At 35.4% G+C, this 23,466-nt stretch overlaps 1 protein-coding gene across 1 annotated transcript in view; it reads left to right on the forward strand.

The window, feature by feature from the left end:
* Positions 1-23,466, forward strand: part of Il1rapl2 (interleukin 1 receptor accessory protein like 2) — a 479,341-nt gene that overhangs the window by 419,788 nt on the left and 36,087 nt on the right. The window contains exon 6 of the mRNA XM_090327149.1: positions 14,873-15,002. Coding sequence (XP_090183275.1) covers positions 14,873-15,002 — 130 coding nt within the window. The remainder of the gene's footprint in view (positions 1-14,872; positions 15,003-23,466) is intronic.

Raw genomic sequence — 23,466 nt, forward strand, 5'->3', positions numbered from 1 at the left:
ACAATTCAAAGCATAGAAGATAGGACTAGATCCAGAAGATAGGAAGAGTGAGAATGACTGAGGAGACAGGAATGTTCCCTGTGGATTTGGGAGAGAATTTTGGATGAGTGAGAAAAAAAATGATTATTGAGCAGCTGCTTTGAGGACTTTGAGTCAATAGATTAGCAGAGAGGAATTTAGAAAGCTCTGCTATATTAAGCGATTCTTATTGCTTAACAATTGTCCTGTTCTTTGAGAGACTTTGCTAAACATGCACATTGCATTTTCAAAGGAAAAAAACATGTATTACACGAAAGCATATGGACATGTCCATTTTAAGCTTCATATGTATAAGCAAATAACTAGGCATTATTTTATAACCATAGAAGGTACAGACATATATGTGGAAAATGTCAGTGAACAAGATATGTGGCTAGAGACAGTAAAAGATATAACAAAGGAAGGCAAGATGTGAGATGGAGGGGCAATCCAACTGAACAGGATAATTGGCATGATGACTCAGATCTCAGGGTCTCAGGGGTTCTTTGCTCAAGCAATGGGGACAAAGCACTGGAGGAAACAAATGAACCTCAAAGAGCATTTTACCAACCTTCATTTCAGTCTATTCCTAAAATAAAAATTTAGAGCTTGACTTCTGACTTGTTTCATGAGAAATGATGGGTCTTTATTTCTTTTAATCATTGTGCCTTTCAGCAGTGGCATAAAGGGGAGGTAACAAGTTACAATATTGTTAACTGTAATAACTAACTTCAAAACCTCATTCCTATTGCTTATTTATCCTTTGATCTTCAATAAGTAGAATGGACACAGGGAGAGCAAGATTGCATACATAAAATGATTTAACATAAAATGCAAGACTCGGGCATAAAGAAACGATGACCATCTCTGGTTGGTATTTTCTGAGCACAGCACTCTGGCTGATTTGTACAGGGAAGTTCTTTCTTCCCATTTCATTTTTGACTCTGCCTTGAGGGAATTTTTGAACAATCAACCCTCCTCTTTCCTTTCTGTTTTCCCCCCCTCTCTTTTAAAAAGGGCGAGAAAAGGGAGGGGAAAAAACCTTAATTACAGAATATTCATTTATTGTACATTACCTGGTTTATTCCAAAGTGGATTTATTTACAAAGATAAAATTCAATGTCACAAAAGAATATCAACTCAGTCAGGAACCAGTGGCTCATGCCTAGAATCCTAGCTACTCAGGAAGCTGAGCTCTGAGGATCATGGTTCAAAGCCATCCCAGGCAGGCTTCATGAGACTATCTCCAATTAACCGCCAGAAAATTGGAAGTGACACTGTGGCTCAAAGTGGTAGAGCTCTAGTCTTGAGTGAAAAAACTTAAGGACATGAGTTCAAGCGCACAACCACCACCACCACCAAAGAGAGAGAGAGAGAGAGAGAGAGAGAGAGAGAGAGAGAGAGAGAGAGAGAGAGAGAGAGAGAGAGAGAGAGAGAGAGAGAGAGAGGGAGGGAGAGAGGGAGAGAGAGAGAGAAACAAACAGAGAAACAAGAACAACTAAGTACAACTAGGGAAATTACACTAAGCTTTCAAAAATGCAGCAAGTACTATTAAGCAGAAATATGTGCTTTGTACTGTGCTATGCTAGTCTTCTAAGGAAATGAGAGTGAAATATGAGATATGGTTTCTACCATTAATATCCATGACATTTATTGGGGAAGAGGAATCTCTGAAAAGCCGTATGAAAGAGTGGTTAAGATCTTTAGCTGTGGAGCCCGTCTGGTTTTAAGTTTCTGCCACTTACAATGTTTGTGGCTATGGGCAAGATGTTTAGCTTTGTTCAGCTTCTGTTTGTAAACTGAGAGTAATGACACCCTAACAACAGGGATTCTCTCAGAATTAACTTGGACAGAACATATTAGGATTTTGCTTATGTTTGTTGTAATAATTATATAAAGCAAAGCACAACTAAACTTTTTACTCCTATGACTCTATGCAACACGGGATACAGAGACAAGAGAGAAGGAAATGAATGTGCACTTGGGGAGTCAGGGCATACTTTATGGAGTAGATAACACCTGAGATAGGTCTTAGTGGGTGAGACTTTGAGTGAGCACGGGTGAAAGATAAAGTAATGCCAATCAAATTGGCTACAAATCAGGGGAGAATGAATTTCAGGACAGTGAGTATTTGTAGGTAAAGGAAATTAATATTCTAAAGAATCCTCATAGAACTTTGGAAAATCAATAGGGTGACATGAATCTTGTCAGTAATCTATTGAAAGCTTTGGATTTCATTTTCTCAAGCAGGCATTAAACCCTGATATTTCCATTTTCTGAAGGATTAAAGGATCCTTGGAGGATTATTTTAAACATCATTTCTAGAGACAAATTCTGCAGCCAGCCAGCAAGGCTTACCAATGTGAATGACACCTATGTTAAAACCACAACCACATTTATTTATTTTAATTCTAAAGACGGGTTTTTTTTTAAAGCATTCCACAACCACAGTTTAAATCACGCTATTATGGCCAGAAAACACATCAGTGTTTTTTTTCCGCTACTATGTAATACCTAGATCAATCTTTAGGGACAGAGTAAGAATTTTCTCTGGTTGTATTGACGTGTTTCCCTCTAAACTTGTACAGCAAGATTTGACTGTTTTTTTCTAGTACCAAAAAGTTGTGAGCTGTTCAGTAAGCTACTCTCAAATACTTTTGGTAATGCCAAAGGTGAAAAAGGAAAGATTTCTGTTTTTTGTCACATGTTTTCAAATGACAAAGATGACCTCTTTTAGAAAAAGGAAAGGTTACTCTGTAGTCTGCTTTTGTTCTATCTTGTCTGGCTGCTAATACAAATTTAATTTCACAAAACCTAATACTTACCTACATATAGCATGAAAGCAAATAAAGAACTGTAGAAGCAAATAAAAAATAACTTTAAACATGAGTCTAATATGGATTGGTATCTTTTTCTAACTGATATAATTACATAGGTTGGCTATTCTACAAACCTAGATTTCTAAATCAATAAGGGCATTTTTTAAAAGTGAAGTCATTTAATCTCAAAGCATTTAGAAAAGTGGTCTGCTTTTTCCTCCACTTAGCACAATATACAAAATCATATGCATTTAATTTTGAAGTATTAATTCAATCCAAATGAATTCTCTTGCAACTATACACACGAGTGCATCCACAGTGCATTTGCTTAATTCAACTCTGTCTGACATCTCATTTTGCTGAGTATGACTTGGACTTGCTAGTGCAGTGAGTTTATATCCAAGGACTTTGTCTTTTCCCCAGAGAGCTTTTTAAAATCCCTTTGTCAAGCTGAGATATGGAGAGCACTGGGTCAAGGAAAGCAGGGCCATAAGCCAAGATCAGCAAAGCCAACATAAGCATCCAGGGACCAGTGGGATAGAAAAGAACTAGGTTTCAAGGCAAGACAGGGTTCACAGAGAGGAAGCCCGCCCTGCTTATTAGCAGTCAGTGGTTACAGTGTGTGGAGGAACTGAGACTCCATGTCCAGCAAGCAGGACTCTACTTAGGCATAAAGCAACACGATGGTCACAGAGTTTTAAAACTAAAGCTAGAATCCATCCAAAGCACACAGACTCACATCCTCATTCTTTGGCAGAAATAATCAATGTTCGTTGGCTAAGGGATAGAACTCAAAGGGAATCAGTTCATCCCACCTGGAAAATCTTCATATTCACTCTTCTAGGCCAAATACTTAAAAGAAGAGAAGATTTTGCTTGGACAATTCATCAGAGATTTTTCTCACTTGACCCTATCACCATTTAGAAAAAGAAACTGAGCCTTATAAGGGAAGAGGATTTGGCCCCAAATTATAGCAATTTGGTGGAAAAGCTAGAGCTGTAACTTTGGTGTTCTGACCCCACAACTCTTTCCAGAATGTGTTTTTCCTTTCCTGCTCCTTGAATCCTTCAATAAGAGATATGACTAAAAATAAATAAATTAGCATCCTCAGAAACCGAGCCAATGAGTCTTTAGAGACATGAAAGAGGAAAAGGTAAGCAAAGTTTAGAAGCATGCTGTGTAGTCACAATGGCGTTCATGATTATTCACCCTAGACCAAATTTGGTAATAGTCTTCGGAAGATTTTGAGACTACTTGGCAGTTCAGCTAGGTATGTCCAGTTAACTATAAGAAACAATTTATCCTACTGTGCATGCTGGGCCTCTGGTACTTTTGAGCCCATTGTGAACCAAAGCAAACCTATCACTTATTCTTTTAACCATGAAATAAATAAGACTCTTTCTCATTTTATTTTGAAACTTAATCTTGTACTATTCCTATTAACATAGGCAAAAAAATATAGAGGAATGTTCCTCAACATCCTTGAAGAAAATCCCCTAACATCATATATACTTGTAAGCCAGATATGGTATAAAGTGAAAGCTGCTCAAGTGGTCATCCCTGTGTTTCTTTCCCTCTCTTCATCCCTCCCTTCTTTCTCCCCAAAATTTCTAGCCCAGAATACAAAAGTACTTTTTACACCAGTCTTCCCTCCCCAATCAGTTAACTTTCACACATACTTCTCTCATAAAGTTTACTGTTTCCAGGCAGAAAAGTCTATATTTCTAAAGTGTCTGCTTCCTAGGACAACTATCCCATGGATCTGCCTCATCAACTTTCCGTCTGCCTTTTGATCTCACTTCAAGAAATACATTCTTCTTACCTTTAGTTACATAATAGCTTACTCTCAGCCTCAATTTAAGATGTATTTTAGGGAGTGTAACATTTCATTTAGAAAATGATGAGGACAGCTGGGTGAAGTGGCTCACGCCTGTAATCTTAGCTACTTCGGAAACTGAGATCTGAGGATTGCGGTTCAAAGCTAGCCTGGGCACTAAAGACCCTAAGACTTTTTTTAGGTTCTGAAGATTACATGTTTATTCATTTGTATCTGTATCCAATCCACATTAATTTATTTATTTATTTATTTATTTTCTCCATATATTTTTATTGTAATTAATAGAAGGGTTACATTATATTCACTAGATAGAAGGTGCATTACTTCATATACATTGATACCTTTTCTCATGTTTTGGTCCCCATTACCTTCCCCCCAACCCTGCCATATAGTATGATGCTAAAAGGCTTAAGACTCTTATCCTCAATTAACCACTAGAAAACCAGAAGTGGTGATGTGGCTCAAGGGGTAGGGTGGTAACCTTGAGCTGAAGAGATGAGGGACAGTTCCCAGGCCCAGAGTTCAAGCACAATGACTGACAAAAAAAGAAAAGAAAAAAGTAAAAGAAAAGAATGAGGACAGTAAAAGGTTAAAGGGGGGAACAATATCACCATGAGATGTAGAAGTTCCTTTTTTTTCCCAGTGTGTATAGATGGGAAGGCAACATTGTTTTTAGTACCTAAACACTATACTACATACTGACTTACTGGAAGAGAGACTTTTTTTTCAGCATTGAAGTTGACTTAAACTTGACTTCTGGAAAGCTGGTTAATTTGTGTTTGAATCTATTACTAAACTTTAACCCTCCATTGAGTTGATTTGAGTCTGTAATTTCAGAGAAGCCAAAGATCCAGGTATTTTCCACTACAGATTTGGCTGCATAAAAGTGTATATTCATCCATATATATGTATATACATATATACACAAATGTATATGCATGTATTTTCCAAACTGAGAGAATATGTGTTTTTCTACATCTTAGTCAAGAAACATCCATTGATCCTAGATTGTCACCTCCTCCCTTATTGGTTTACTAGAGATAGAATCAAGCAGGAACTTTTTAATATTTTTTTTATTTTTCAAAAATGATATTATTTTTGACTATTTACCTAAGCATATCATGAAGATGTTCTTTTTCAGTCTGATTTTTGACACATGATGATGCTGTAGTGTATAAACACCAAGAAGTTTGTGATAAAATAGATCTCATTGAAAAGCTATAACTGAATATAACAAGCATTGGATTTTGAAAAATGAAGCTACATTATTATGTGAACTGTATTACACTTTCTGTAATATATAGCCTTTCTTCTCACAACTGAAATGCATTTGTTCCTTCTGAATTTATTATATCTAATATCTCCAGTATTCTATACAGCCATTTAATATTTAAAAAAATAAAATGTTTACAGTTTCATAAGTATATGCAATGAGTTGAATTTCTTCAGAAGATGAAAGTCTTAAATGGTCAGGACTAATACTGTTTAAAGAAAAAAAATGTCCTTTGGAGTACTACTTGATTGTAGACAAAGTATCATTGAAATTTTCATCAGCTTCTATTCATAATGCATTCAACCTCAAGCAGGAACTTTAGTCAATATCTTGACATACTGGGCAGATGATATGAACTATAAGACACACTTTTAATAGGGTACTGCCCATATGCAAATTATGACTTTTCTCTTTATCCTTCACTGAAGAAAATCATACTAGACTGGATGTGTGAAGAGCTATTATTAAAATGGTGTCTTGAGTTTTTCTTTAAACTTGAAGGAATTAATTTACCAATTTCAAAGCACTAAAATGAATGTCTTAGCGGGAAATAACATGCCTTTGTGTCTGTGTGTACTGATGCTGATCTGTTAGTCACAGCATGGAGTTCAGGAGATGTTCATAAGGAAAAATATATGTCCTCATTTTGGCTTCATTTCTTAAGAAAATAGTAAACCTTGAAAGAAAATGTTGCAAATATAAACATATAGGAAGTGGTTCACCTTTACACTGATATCACAATTATCCACTCCTTTTTCTTCTCATCTTCTAAAGGCCACTTCCAAGTGTGATCCCAGAGAAGAAAAGAGAAGCTGTGCTTATGTTAACAATGACAAGAATAGAAACTATGTTTAACTTCTTGCTGAGAATGAAAAATTAACATTCAGAATGAAGATACAAAATTTATAGATTTGTTGTGCTAGGATTTCAGACACTTTGACGATGGGGGAGGCTAAATCGAGATGGTTAAAAAGTTATCTTATGTTTTAACCACAGAAAAATGCTTGCTGAAAAAGAAGTTTAGATGCTTACCCCAGCTTGAAAGCAAATCAGGAAATACCCAGTTACATGAATGAAAAGGGAATTTAAAGCCAGAGATAGAAGTGTAAAATAGTTACATAGCCCTTGGAGATATCACAACCAGACATTGATCTTAGGGGGGAGGGGCTTGAGCCAAGCATATGTGAGAAGTATAAGCTAGAACTAAGACCCAAATAAAATCTCGAAGCCTGAAATGTGTACGTCCTAAAAATCTATGAAACACCAGCTTGGAAAACCATGCTCATTGATCAAAGAGAGCAGCCAAAAAAAATCATATTTAGTTAAGGGCCATCAACATGAATGGAAAAATACATTTAAGAGAAATTCAAACTCTAACCCTATACCCAGTTTAGATGTGACTTTTAAATTCATACATTGTACAGGTAACATAAACTACCTGATCTAAGAAATGATCAGAAAAACTGATTCCATAGTAGTGTGACTTGGAGAATCTTGAAAGTGCTCTGCAGATAAAACGTGGAGTACTCTGTGGGGATTTCTCTATAGCACTCATCACTCACGCTCAACTTAGAATAAGAGAAGCCCTTGCCTACCTGGGCACAACAGCACAATCCTGTAATCTTAGGTATGTTGGAGACATAAACCAGAGATTGCAGTTCAAGGCCATTTCAAGTCAGAACAACAACAAAATAGTTCTCAGCCTTATTTCAGCCAATGGCTGAGTAATGAACTGCACCTGTCATACCAGCTATGTGAGAAGCACAGTAGCTGTGCAGAGTGGCTTATTCCTGCCATCCCAGCAATGAGAACCTGTTTCAAAAATTACCAACACCAGCCCCTCATCTTGTTTTCCTCCCTTCCCTATCCAACTTCGAATAACCAAATATGCATATATACAATATATAAGATAATCAGGAGAAATACTGTAACAATATGAGATAACCAAGTGACAGCAAAAGAGATGAGAGATAACATAATACATTGGGGTGGGGGAGGGAAATGGGGACCCTTCTATTAATTATGATAAAAATTATATGAAAAAAGGTTGTTTTACTGATGGAGGATTTTTTAAATTTATTTTTTAAAAAGAAATATCAAAACAAAAAATTGTTGCAATTGATATATAACTGTTCGTGTTCATGGAGTATGCATAAGTTTATATGCATGACCTCATGGTAGAATGTTTAAATCAAATTAAACATATTTACTTATTTAAAAAAAAGCAAAATATCACTAACACCAAGGAGATGGCATAGTGGCTGAAGTAGCAAAAAACCTGCCAACAGGCTTGAGTCCCTGTACTTCAAGTCCCTGTAGCTTGAAGTCCCATTATTACTAAAAAGTAATCTCTGGTATACATGAAGACACAGAAGTAAAATTACTAAGAAAATATGTTGAGTAAAATTATAACTAGTGTAGCCACTACAGAAATCAGTATAGACATTACTTGTAAGACTGAAATTAGGACTACCATATGATTCTGTATATAATTCAGCAGACAAGAGACCACTTACACATTCATGTTTAATGTAGCACTATTCACAATAGCCAAGTCATAGAATCAACCATGCTACAACAAGTAATAAATAAAAATGTGCAGTATATATATATATAATGGAGTATTGTTTAGTCATAAATAACATGAGATTACTTCCTTCTCATGAAATAGATGGAACTGGAAATAGCATATTTAGCAAAATAGCCTCATACAGACAAATACAATATAACTGGTATTCATGGGTATATAGGTCTGAGACCACCACTGAGGAATAACTATGACTATGCAAAATGCATAAGGTTTGGTACTCTAAAACTATTAAAATTTACCTATCCCATGCATATAGTAGATCTGAGCATTCATAACTTGAAACTGTATATGGGGTTGTTCACATTACTGCCACCAATTTACTCTTGCTTATGTTGATTATTCATAAAAACTATATTGTATTTCATATTCTTTTTCTTCAGTACTGTAGATACTTGATTCATTTCTCTACAGGGCTATCCACATTCAATTTTAACAAATCTAAAAAGTTTGTCTTATCACTTACGTAATTATGCATACTCTTTTATCTTGGGAGGAATATAAATAAAAGATGAATGTCACAGAGGTAATTACAAACATATATATGAAGATAGAATAATGAAACTAAATAAAAACTAAAATAAAGGGAACAAGAGGAAGGATAAGAAAGATAGAGGATATCATTTGTAATAATTAGTACACATCCAGGACTCTCCTAGCAGAGGATTATAGTAGCTCAAAACCAAGGTACATAAGGTCATATAGGATGAGACTAAATGAAAGGAATTCTAGGATACGGAAACAAGAGTTTTGTCTTTGTGATTGTTGTTCTTAATGTGCTATGGTATTTCTTTTCACTTTTTTTCCCCCTAATGGCTAATTTCATGTGGTTACTGTATCTAACTTTTTTAACTGGTATATTGTATATATGTTTTATTTGTTTATTTAAAATGGGGAAGGGAAGGAGAGAAACCAAGATGATTGGGAGGGGATGGGGGAAGGGAGATGGAGACAAACACATGACGGGGGTATCATTGTGCGAGAAGTAATGTACCTACTACCTGACAAATGTAACTCTAACACCTCTATACATTATCCCGACAAAAAAGAAAGATAGAGGATAAATATTCCCTTCATCGTATATTGTATGCAAGTGCTCAAACATCACATTGAACTGTATAGCTATTTGTACAATTAATATACTGAGAACAAAAACAAACAAGCAAACAAAAAATTATCATGAGAGTGCTTCTTCTGAACTAGCAGGAAAATATGTAGCCCAAGAAGTAGAGATAATGGGAAATTTTTAAAGAGATGTTCAAAGAAGTTGAAAATTGTTTAAAGGGCAAAACAAAGAATATAGAAGAACTCTGTAGCAAAAAAAGGCTGATTATCTGCAGCCTTCATAAAAGTTACAGATATAGAAGGCAGATCTAGAATGAAAATCAAATTGTCACCTTTGAGAAATTCTTTCATGTGTGTATATTCCAGTCCTGGGGCTGCAACACACTGCTTGGGCACTGTGCTTGAGCTTTTTTTGGCTCAAGACTGGCATTCTACAGAAATGACACAGCTCCACTAATTAACATTTCATCCAAGTCTTCTGGACTTTCATGACCTGGCTGACTTTTTATATGTCAGTCGGGCTTGAACTCAGAGCCTGGGCACTATCCTTGTACACGTTTTGCTCAAGGCTAGCTTTCTACCACTTGAGCCACAGTCCCACTTTCAGCCTTTTCTGTGTATGTGGTACTGAGGAATCGAACCCAGTGCTTTGGGCATGCGAGACAATCTACCCCCAGGCCATGCTCCCGACCCCTGGTTAACTTTTAACTGTGATCCTTAGATCTCCACCTCATGAGTAGCTAGGGTTGCAGATGTGAGCGACTTGCACCTGGCTACTTTTAAAGAATTAGAAATTCTTGGTAGAAGAATAGAGTCAGATGTGTTCAAAATAAAATTAATTGTATCCTTCAACCCTTACCGGTAATTCTCTCACATTGGATAGTGGAATCTCAAGGTCTTTAAAGTTCTTTAGAAAGAAATTGCATAGATTCAAAATGCAAAACAGAATTAATTATTCAACTCATTAAACAAATTCAGTCACACACACACATACACACACACACACACATACACACATATATCACGAGGTTTTGAAATTCCTCTATTTTATATGCACCTTCATCCTGCTCATTTATGTCAATGAAAACATGGAACGGTATATGTATTGGAACTATACTAAGTTTTATTTGCAAACATTTTCACAAAAATAATGGAAAACATTCTGTGTGAATCATTTCAGAACTTACAATGTAGCATCATATTAGGATTTACAACTTGTGTTATACATATCATTAATGTCTAAAAACTATAATATACAATATGTATAATACACATACTTTATTCCAGAAAAATAATTGATAACTATAGCAATTGAAATTAGAAGATGCTGGTCCCAGTCCCTTTCAACACCTACTCCCATTTTTATTCCACACTACCAAGAGACCCTACTATCACAAATTAACTGACTTTTTATTTTTTATTTTTGCCAGTCCTGGGCCTTGAACTCAGGGCTTGAGCACTGTTCTTGTGCTTTCTCAAGGCTAGAGTTCTACCACTTGAGCCACAGCACCACTCCCAGCTTTTTTATGTATTTGGTACCAAGGCATCAAACCCAGGTCTTGTGCATGCTAGCCAAGTGCTCTACCACTAGACCAAACTCCCAGCCCCTGACTTATTTTCTTAACTCATGATCTTGTTTTGAAAATTAAGATTCGAAACTCAGGACAACTAAATTGGTAATACATAGCTGAATTCCTCTGAGCAAATCACTAACCTGAATTTGTTTGTTTTAAGGCAAAGGTTCAGAAAATTGATTACTGTGATGGTTGGGTTAGGAAACTTGGGGAAAATGACAGAAAGGGTGGTTTGGATATATTGTACTCATTAAGTAACATGTTGAAGAAAATCCTTTTGTATAAGTACTTAAAAATAGACTTTTTTCAGCTCCCTAAATAACCTTCTTACAATGTAGATCCTCAGCTAACTCTCTGAGAAATGAAGTTTCGAAGGATGCACTTTCCAGAAAGCTTCATTTACCTCATTGCTTAGCATGGATGTACCAATTCACAAAGTTGTTTTTTTTTTATTTTGATACTCTTCGACCTACTTAGATGCAAATGTGACTTGGCTTTCTCTACTAATGGGGCATGCAATAACAGAATGACTTTCAAAATTTCTGGAGGCAAAACAATACAGTAGCTAACTGATGCCACTAGTAGATAGGATTTGGCACATAAACCAGGTTGGAAAAATGCCTGGACAGACTGTTTCAGAATGTTTTCCCAATCAATGCAGAGATCCTTCTCATGACTTTTGGAAGAGGAGAGGCCACTTCCTGACACAAACAGAATATATCAATATTTGACCAGAGAACTTATGATTTCAGGATTCTCTCAGAGTATTGATATGGCAGTTGAAGTTCTCTTCTTTGATTTTGGCCATTGGCAAAATCTTCAGGATATTGTTTTATTTGTAGAAGCCAGACTGCTGAAATACCTGTCTCTTCATTTAGCACGAGACAATCTGATGAAAAAAAGAAAACCTTGCTCTTACAAGAAATCTCTTCAATAGTTAGTACCTTATATGTTATGCCAATGATAGGGCAGACACTGTCATATTTAATGAACTACCTCAAGAATGTTCTTTCTTGCCTAGTGCTATAATTGTCTTTCTGCATTAAAATCATGCAAGGCTAGAGCCTCCACAAGCCAGGAAAATCAAAAGGCTATTTTATTTCCTGTATTTTCAACATAGCTCAAATGAATGACACCCAAAGTTTATATGTGTCAATGTATATAATGGGACCAATTGGGATCATTTACAGGAATGTTTCTCACACTCTCTTGATTTTCTGCTACATCATTTTCTGTTTGTTAATACCATCCATTTCATGAGAATGATGGTAGCAAAGCACAGGAAATTTCTGTGTTCAATTTTAGAGAACGTGGGACTTACTAGGATGCATCAGACATTCTCTACAATTCAGGAGAAAATTATGGAATGTTGATGAAGTAAATTGTCTCTTAGGAACTCAATAGGAGATATGAGATTGGCAGAGTCAAAATGAACACGTATCTATCTCAGTATCTATATTTGATTCTGCCTCAAATGTAACTTTCATTTGGATGATCAAGCCTCAAAAGGAAAGCAGTATTAGCTAAATTTCAATGAAGCTTTTGAATTTGCCAAACACTTTTGCATATATTCTCTTATCTGAGCATCACAAATATTACTACCATCTTCATTACATATGTGAAAGATCATTTTACAGTGAGGAAGTTGGTCCAGTGCCAGTGTATTTGTTTAGGACAGATTCCAAACTAAGACCCAAGCCTCTTGACTCAGTCCAGTAGACTTTCCACGACACAAGACTATTTCAATTTTACACAACCTTATGTGGAACATGTATTTAAAGCAACAGCAAATAACCTTATTTTACATTTGTATCAGAAATATGGACAGCCTTTTGACACTGAGCTATTTGTCAAATGCACAACAATGAGAACTTTTAGGACATGTCATTTTTCTGGGGGTAAATTGACATTGTAATAAAACTAATATTTGCTAACACATCACTTATAGATAAACACAGCCTGCCATGCTGTATCCCTGTGTGTAAGAGGTCTACTTGTGACTTTGTCTTAATGTAGATACCAAGTCTGTTTCTTTGTAGAAAAAAATACTCTTCAAAGAAAGCTATATTCTAGTTATGCTAATTAAAAGAATTTGTTTCCAGGAAGCAGTGGTTCTTAGAATATGGAAGTTTTGGATAAGTTTTCTATGACTAAAACTAATAATGGGGAAAAGTCTACCCTAAATTTCATTAGGAGAAAATAATTCCAAAGTTGCTTTATCTTATGGTCTAACAAAGGCCCAAAATGCATTTTATGTTTAAAATGATATGTTCTAATTTATGAATGGAGGGAGTATTGTATAAAATATTATTACACTCTATGTTACTCTACCACTATTCTTTTCTTGCCAGTCCTGGGCTTGAGCTCAGGGCCTGAGCACTGTCCTTGGACTTTCTCAAGGCTAGAGCTCTACCACTTGAGCCTCAGCACCACTTCCAGCTTTTTTCTATGTATGTGGTACAAAGGAATCGAACCCTGGTCTTCATTCATGTTAGGCAAGCACTTTAACCACTAGGCCAAACTCCCAACCCTCTACCACTATTCTTTTACCAGTCTACTCTGCAATAAGAAATTATAATCACTGTCAGAAAATATAATTGCTTATGTATTTGATGAAAAATTTACAATCAAAATTAAACCCCTAGTAAGAAGTATTAAAATACTGCTTAGAATTGTTTGATCAATGTGAATGATTTTAATGAAAGAATCTAAGTGACAATGTAAGACAGTTTTTCATGTTCATACTTTTTAGAGATATATGGATATATTTGCCATTTAAATGTTTGCTTTAGTTTATGAACAAGTGAGGATTCTTCAGGGAGGCATTGCTAATGAAATGATAGGTAGATAGAAAATGTATTGAGGATTTGGATCACATGTTTGTGGAGAGGCTGAAGTGTCCCACAAGTGACTATGGTAAGCTGGAGAACTAGGAAAGCAACACAGCTGAATCTGAGTAGTAAAACTTCACATCTAAAGAAGCTCATGTAGCTTTCAGTTGAAAGGTGAATGCCAAAATCTCCAGAGGCTACTGATGCAAATCCCTGTGTCCAGAGATCAAGGGGAACAGAAAAATGGTCCCAACTCCAGAAGAAAGAGTGAGCTTTCCATTCCACTACCTTTTTATTCTGTCTGGACCTCCAACAGATTGATGTTGCCCACTTCAACAACCACCTCTACTGTCAGTCTCTGCTAGAAATATCAGCACAAACATGCCCAGAAATAGCACTTTACCAACTCTCTAGCAATACTTCACTCAATTTGATACCTAAAGTTAACCATCACTGCATTATCCAAGTTTTCTTAAAACTATCAGAATAAAAATTCAAAGCTAACTTGTGCTTTAGAATATTAATATCCAACGTAAATCCAAGTAAATAATACTTAATTCTCACAAAACAATGTTAGATTCTTTCTATTTGATTCTTTTCCTGTTAGTTTCTGGAGGTAGGCAATACAAATAAGAAGTTACAAAACTGTGCAACTTTATATTTTTCCACTTTTTAAGATAGCTTGGCATTTTAAATGTCCTAGAGGCCCTCACTATAATTTATTTTCTCTCTTAACATTAATAACATGATGGAGAAAAGGGCTGGGAAATTGTTCATCCCTGAGTTTTCTTTTGGATGTTTTAAGCCATCTCTATAAGCCAGTTTTAACCACAAGTCCCATGTTCATTTCTTTTGCTCTTATTCGCAGGTAAGCCTCTGAATATCCCATGCAAGGCATTCTTTGGATTCAGTGGAGAATCGGGGCCAATGATCTACTGGATGAAAGGGGAAAAGTTTATTGAAGAACTAGCAGGTCACATTAGAGAAGGTGAAATAAGGTATAGAACTTGAATTGCTTATTTTCTTTGCTGTCTTTGCAATTAAGCTATAAAACACCCTGGATGGGATTCTGCCTAGGATTTTAATTGCAACTTCAAATCATTCCAGTCTCTAAAACATAATCTGTTAAAGACACCAAAGTTGACTACCTTAATAAATATAAACTTGCAAGCCTCTAATATAGGGAGATTTTTCTGAAGTTCTAAGAATATACTAACATTGCATAATAACACTCTCAAAGCTATCGAAGTTTTGAGATTCCATAGCTTATCCACGGTACTCTATCCAGTAACAGCAAAGGTCTAAACTGTACAGGCGACTTCTTAGTCCACTAGGGAAATGTTCATTTAACCATGAGGAATAGACAGCATTCATATGTCATAAGCATGATGCTGTAGTGGCAGTATTAAAGTGACACTCTGCCAAAGTCTTTCTGGACACTTGAATATTGTTTGCTTTTCCCAGCTTCCATTGCTCTTCCTTGAAGTGACTGATCCTTCTGTTTTGAACCTCTGTAGACCATTTTCATTCTCTTGTTATCCAGATAACATCCTTGTATGTATATATATATTTGTGTGTATAAATGTGTATATTACACATATTTATATATGTTTATATACATTTATACATATATACATATATACTTATATATATTAATTCAATTGTGTTTTTTCTGATACTTACCTTCTCATTTGTACAAAATATGGTCTGTGAATTTTCCTACTTCATTCAGTCTGTAGAATTTCCTCATGGCTTCCAAGATGCTGATGCATACCTTGTGGTCCTCTGTAGGAATTGGGATACCCTTCCTCCATCCTCACTAATAATCATGTAACATATATCAGTATCAGAGTTTCAATACAATTATGTTAATATGTATTCTTCCAGCTTGCTTTTTTTTCTTTCTCTTTTTCCTTTCCCTTTCCTTCCCTCCATCCCTTCCTTGCTTCTTTGTTTTATTCTGATATATATAAATCTCATTATGTTGTCTAGGATGGTTTCAAACATTAGACACTCAAGAGATGTTTCTACTTCAGCCTCCCATGCACCTTCACAACGGCAGGTACACACCAGCATGCAAGATCAGAGATTTATTAAATGTACAATAGCGTGCATAAGAAAAGTGTAGTTAATAAGATTTACTACAATTCATATGTTTTACAAATACTCCTATGATAATCCCTATGTGTTCACATTATACATCTAATCATGAATGTATGGCTCCATGAATTCTGGGAACTTATCCATATATTAGCTATAGGATGATATTTCTAGGGGATATATATCTATATCTTTATATCTATATATGTGAAAATGTGTTTGAAATCACTATTCATGCGGGCAATGCAAATCAAAGCCAACTTCATACTCACTAGGATGGCTGCAATCAGAAGTCAAGTTATTAAAATTGCTGGTAAACTCTACAGACCAGACTCACTTTACCGATGCTACAATAGCATTGTGTGTTAGTTCAACAGGACATTTCCCCTAAACTTTTGTTGCATTTTCCTTTGCATATTTCCCCCAAAAGGCTAGGAAATAATGAAATCTAGTGAACTGTGGGCTACACCCTCAAGATAAGAGTACCAGATGCTCTAAAGATGATTGAGAAGGGGGTGGGAGAAGGGAAATTGGAAGAAAAACATGAGAAGGGGTATCAATGTTCAATAAGTAATGTACCCACTACTTGAGGAATACAACTATAACCCCTCTCTAAATCTTCCAGACAATAAAATACAATAAAAAAGAAGGTATCCAATATTTATCATCTCCACAATGACTGAAATCCTACTCCAAGATAAATACAACCAACACTTACTTAAAAATTGATATTAAAAATTGAAATTGTTGGTGAAGGACTATAAAAGTAATAAGGCAATAGAGAGCCTGGGAATTTAAGATAAGATTGACTTTTATGAGGAATCTTAGCTTTGTCACTGAGTTATTTAAACATACTTTATAATGCTGTTAAAGAATGAAATGCAGTTGATGACATAACATGTATAACAATTGTCTGCAGCTTTGTATATACAGTAAATGTTTGATAGCTGCGAGCTAGAAACATAGGATGCTAACTGTTGAAGGAAAGTGCGTGTTATAAATTGAGTCTCAAGAATTACATTACTTTACATTAAGATAAGAGTTGATGAAATGGGAAGAAATTGGAAGCTTCTTTCATGGCTGGTAGGAATGTCCATTAGTAGAAATCTGTGGATAATGGCCTGGCAAGTCCTCAAATGTTTCGGCATATTGTTGCCATATGATGCAGGAATGTAACTCCTGGAAGATAACAAAGTGAAATCAAAATATTCATTCCTATCAAAACTTGTACATGGATGTTCACAGCAGCAGGATTCATAACTTACAACTAGTAGAAACAGCCTAAATGTCTATCAACTGGTGAATAAAATGTGGTATGCTAAAAGAAAGGAATATTATTTGTCATAAAAGGTTTGAAACATTAATAGATGCTAAAATATGGGTGAACCTTATAAACATGATTTAATAGGAAGAAAATCAGTGAAAAAAGACCAAATATAATATGATCTTATTTGTTTGAAATGTCTAAAACACGCAAATCTATAGAGATGTCAAGAAGCGGACTGATTACTTCAGAATTGGTGGGGCAAGATAGTGGGATGGGATTGACAACTAAAGTGTTCAGAAGTATTTTTCTGTTCATGAGGAAAAAATAGTAAACATAAAATACATGATTTTCTAGGATTCACAGTAGTGCATAGGTAAATTCATAACATGTGAACTTTATTTCAATAAAACTACTTAAAAATCACTTCTTGCCTGGCACACAGTAGACTTTCAGGAAATAAAAACTAATATGTTACAAATAATTACTTTTTTGCCAGTTCTGGGCCTTGAACTCAGGGCCTGAGCACTGTCCTTGAGCTTTCTCAAGGCTAGAGCTCTACCATTTGAGCCATAGTAGCACTTTTGGCTTTTGAAGTGTATGTGGTATCGAGGAATTGAACCCGGGTCTTCATGCATGCTAGACAAGCACTTCACAAATAGGACAAACTACCAGCCCCTAAATAATTCCTAAAATTACTTTTCATTTGAACTTTAAGATTACTAATTAGCAACATTTTATTTTTTAATTTAATTTTATTTTTTTACCAGTCCTAGGCTAGAGGTCAGGGCCTGAGCACTGTCCTTGGACTTTCTCAAGGCTAGAGCTCTACCACTTGAGCCTCAGCCCCACTTCTATTTTCTATGTATGTGGTACCAAGTAATCGAACCTGGGTCTTCGTACATGCTAGGCAAGCATTCTACCACTAGGCCAAACTCTCAGCCCAATTAGCAACATTTCATTAGGCAATATCAAGTTGAGATTTGCTTGACATTAATTCATGTGAAATTCATAAGATACTTTATGATTTCATCAACCTACCTACCTGTAAAAGACTTTAGAAGCCACTCTTCAATTTTTCCAAGAAAGAAACTAGTCCCCTCAAGGGCAGTTATAGGTAGCAGTTAGTCAATTAGCTGCAGGGTTTCTATTACCAATAAGTTCAGGGCTCTGTTTCACAGTCAAAGATAGCAAGTATATGAACCTAAAGTAATTATCTCCCGTTTCTTTTACATGACTGAGTGGATTTAAGAAAAATGAACAGCTTTATTGAGGTCTAATTGACATGCAATAAACAACACACAATTTAAAGTGCACAAACTATACAGGCTGACTGATATATGTGTACCCTGTGAAACCATTGCCATAAAGAAGATATCACCCCTTGTTTCCTGCTGCCCCTTTGAAAGCCTTCCCACAACACTAATCTTCTTGTCATTATAAATCAGTCTGAATTTTCTAGAGTTTTATATAAACAGAACCATGTACTGTGCGCTTCCTTTTTGTTGACTTTATTTCACTTAACAAATTTATTTCAAGATTTATCCAACATGTTATATGTACCAATAGTTTCCTTTTTCATTAATGAGTGCTGATTTATGGATATAACCATTTACTTGTTCATTAGCCTCTTGATGGACATTTATGTTTTTCAAGTTTGGGACTATTAAAAATGAAGCTACTATGAAAATTGATAGATATATGGTTTTTTTATATATGTATTTCCCTTTTTTCATGGCTGAATACCTAGACATGAAGTGGCTGAATTACATAGTGAATGGGTATTTAAATGTTAAGTTCATTTTGGCTATCTTATTTTTAGACAAACTTTATATAACTCTAGTTTATAGTCAATTTCTTTGTTATTTTGATACATTGGATACATTTTTATTATTTTTTACAAAACATTTTTAAATTGATACATAATCCCAATGCATATTTCTAGGGTGCAGTATGTAAAGACACACAAATTTCCTCTGTGCCTCAGATCTGATTTCTCTGATCATTAGCCACTGAGTTTGCTATATTTCTTACAACTAATGAATCGATAAAGTAATTTTTAAAATTTGTATTTCCTTAGTGTTTGCCTACTGTCCTTTTTAAAAGTTTAAAAGGTTTTCCTCCTTTGAAGTTAAGCTTTTAATGTATATGCCTGATGATTTCAAAATATTCACAGCATTTTCAGAGGGTAAAATGCAGGCACCGCTGCTGTACTTTACCAGCTAATGTTTAAATGTTAAACAATGAGTCAACCAGCTAGGAAGTGCTAAAGAAGTCAATCTTTGCAGACTTGCAAAATGCACTTGCTTATTTGATGTTGATACATCCCCTTTCCCTAACCGCTCCAACTCGCAACACCAGTTTTAAAAAAAACAGATACATAATGTATTTCCAGTGGATGAGATCTGTAGAGAATTTATTCTAAAAATGACAAAACTTCTCAGCTAACTAGAGATACCTTCAGAGCAGTACAAATGAAGGGGCATGAATTTCTAGCCAAAATAAACTGGTTGTCGGCCATTTTATAATATTACTTGTGTGATCTGTGAGTTATTTGGGACCTTGTGTGAGTTCTAGTGTTCCTTCAGGCTATGGCCATTTATGCTAACATAGGAATTAATTACTAGATCTGTCTTCTAGCCTCCAAAGCCAATGTCCTTGAAACAAATTTCAAGGATGTACTAAGTTTTTAATACAGAAGAGACAGATTGGAGTAATAAGGCAATTGAATTTTGAAAATACTGGGGCCAGGAGTTTGGCCTAATGGTAGAGTGCTTGCCTAGCATTCACGAAGACCTGGGTTTGATTCCACAATGCCACATATATAGAAAAATCCAGAAGTGGTGCTGTGACTCAAGTGGCAGACCACTAGCCCGAAAAAGCCCAAGGACAGTGCTCAAGACCTGAGTTGAAGCCCCAGGACTGGCAAAAATTACTGATCATATTTTACTAAAACTAAGATATCTACATTCTCCCATGGCCCACATATTTTCCCCAAATGGCACAACTCTGAAGGCAAAATGCTGAGGATTTTAAGAGATTCTTCTCAAAGACATTTCTGTAAATAAAATTTACTTGTGCATGCATGGGTGTCCTTAGCTGTTTTTGTTTCTTCAGGTTATTATGACAAAATGTCAAATCCAAATATTTTAAAAAGACTGAAAATTATTTCTAACAGATTTGAAGGCTGGAAATCCAACATGGAGAAGCCATAAAATGTTTTGCTAGGGAGGGATTTTTTCCTCAGATATGGCAACTTTAGGGTGTCCTCCTGGAGCAAAATGTTCAGAGGAACTCACTTGCATCTATTTTCATAAGGACCCTTACTTTATTAATATGTTGCAGCCTTCATATATTAATCAATTCAAAAGGACAGACTGTTAACTTTACTACGTTAGATATTATGTCCCAAGGGGGACAAGTTCAAGAGGAAAGATGGGAGGGAGACAATGCTGGGAGGAGTGACATTTATCAAGATGAATTGTACTTGTAATTTGAGATATTGAAACCACATTGTACAATCACTTAAGGATAATGAAATAAATTTTTTTAAAATAAATAGACATTTTTAAAAAAGGAACTAGGGACTAGTCGCTCTTGCCTATAATCTTAGCTACTCAGGAAGCTAAGATATGAAGATCTAGATTCAAAGTCAACCCTGGCAGAAATGTCTCATATTCTTACCTCAAAATACCAACAATATCTAGAAATAGACATGTGGTGTAAGTGGTAGAGTAATTGCCTTGAGCACAAAGTTCCAGGACAGAGCACAGGTACTGAATTGAAGTCCCAGGACCACTACAAATAATGAAAAAAAAATATTGCACTGGAAGTCATATTTAATTGAATTGCAACTCTGGTGTTATATATGCATATCAAAGTTCACTTCTTTAAACTTCTTTAAACTAGAATAAGTAGAGACTGAGAAGGGTCTGGGTGCAGAAAGAGTACAGTTGGATTTGAGCTGACTATATTGTAGTATGTATTGAATATGTGGAATTTCATTAGCATGTATAATTAGTGCATGTTACTTTAGAAATTTTAAGTTTATTACTAAGTAGATCCAAGGGTAGAAAAGTAAATCAATAGCTTTTGGACAGTTCACTTGTGGAGAAGTTTCCCCAGAGGCTAGAATCTCAATTTCCTAGACAGCAAGTTAATCCTGCAAGTCCATGCTGCAACTTGAATCTCAGCATTGCCCCAGAGGAATAGAAGACTTTTAAAAATAATCACTGAGGGGAAAAGTTGGATATTTACAAATGGCTTGATGACATAAAGTCATTCTGACTTCAGAAACTCAGCTCCTGAATTTAGCAGATTTCCTGCTGCTTGTCTAGCATATGAGATCAAATCCTGGCCAGGGTTTTGAAGTTCTCATTTGTTTGCTCTCTGGGCCACTTTGATCACTGAGATCCCTGATTTGCAATTCATTGCCAAAGCACTTTAGAACCCACTGGGGGCAAATATCTACTCCTTTATCTCCCTTTAAGCAAAGATTGGAATAGCCCTCCCATGTCTGTAATGTTGCAAAGATACTGAGCTCCAAGGAATTCAAATGCAGTATCTTCACAGTTGCCAGCCTGTACCATGCAACTACATCAAAACTCTTCCATTGACCCTAAAAGATGTAATTTGTAGACGTGGTAAGGGAGTTTTATGGGTGCCATTGCAACTTTGAAAGTTCGGTTATCTTTATTCCAATGTTAACATCATTCCAACAAATTTTCTTCTGTAAGCTTCACCATGTCTATGGAGAGAAGTCAAATCACTATTGGTAGGACAGTCAGAGCCATCATTAGGGAAAGATAAACTAGTTTGTATTTCTCCGTTAAAAATGCTTACAAAGTGAGATCCACGAATTCATAGAAAGAAGCATTTGAGAGTGAGCATCCCAGAAAAGCTATTCCTGCTCCTACATCTCCACACAACTTCCTTATAATTAATCTTAAAAGAACCTTGAGAATTAAAAAAGTAAGGATTTGTTACTGAGGACTACATTCCATGGTGCTATTAAAATATGCCAGAAAAGTTGAAACAGTCTTATTAAACAAGAAGAGAGGCTATATGATTTTCAAGACAATTACTTTGTACCAATGGAGACTAATTTTCAATGATAAATTTGACTTTGCAATAGTCGTCTCAATGCTTTCTTCCTTAGGGAATACTATCAATCAGTTTACCAAATAATTCATAAATATATGCATGTTATCTTTAGGTTTTTCAGAAAATTTTTTTATAAAAAAATCAAGTAATTTCATTTACATTCAATTCTTAATGGCTACTAATTGAATTTAGGCAATATTTAGTTTTACTTATAGGTTCTTACTCCTGCTTTCACTGTTTTATGGTTTCTGTTTGATCTTTCTATCTCTCATGCCCTCCTTGAATGAATAAAATACAAGCAAAGGACGAAATGTGATATCGGTGTGAAAATCTTTTATCTTTGAAATGAGTTGATTCTGTTGTAATGACTATCAAATAACCAATTAATGATCATGGTTTTGAAAAATAAAACAATATGGAACTATGAATATGGAATTTGTTCTAAAATATAGACTTGTGTCCCTTAATGAAAGGAACATATTCTCAGGTGGACATCATTGAGTATGTTTATAAAAATCATTATGATTCTTTGTCACCAGGTGATATGGTCTTATGAGACAACCCTCATGTATAGGCATCATTCACTTTATATTATTCATGGCTATGAGGAGAAACTTGGAGTCCCAATCAGCCCACAACAAAATTATATTCACTGTTTTGTTAACTTTACACATTTTTCAAACCATAAGGCACTCCACATTCTCTTAGTTTTCCCAGTTAAATGTCCATAGGTTTTCTGTTGCTGTTTCTTGCTCTCTCAGTTCATCCACAGGAGGAGCAACACTGATCAATAACTTTAACATTGTCCTAAAATGTTCAGATCTTTTAAAGTTAATTTTACTTTATTTTTTCTTATTTTATTGTATTTTTGTTAAGACAATCTCGCTGTATACTCTAAGCTGGCTTCAAACTCCAGATCTTCTTTTTAAGAGTCATGATCACAGGCATATACTACTATGTCTGGTTTATTTTAATTCTATGTATGTTGTACTGAG

This window comes from Megascapheus bottae, chromosome X (assembly GCF_031878675.1).
Source record: "Megascapheus bottae isolate mThoBot1 chromosome X, mThoBot2.hap1, whole genome shotgun sequence".
Lineage (NCBI taxonomy): Eukaryota > Metazoa > Chordata > Mammalia > Rodentia > Geomyidae > Megascapheus > Megascapheus bottae.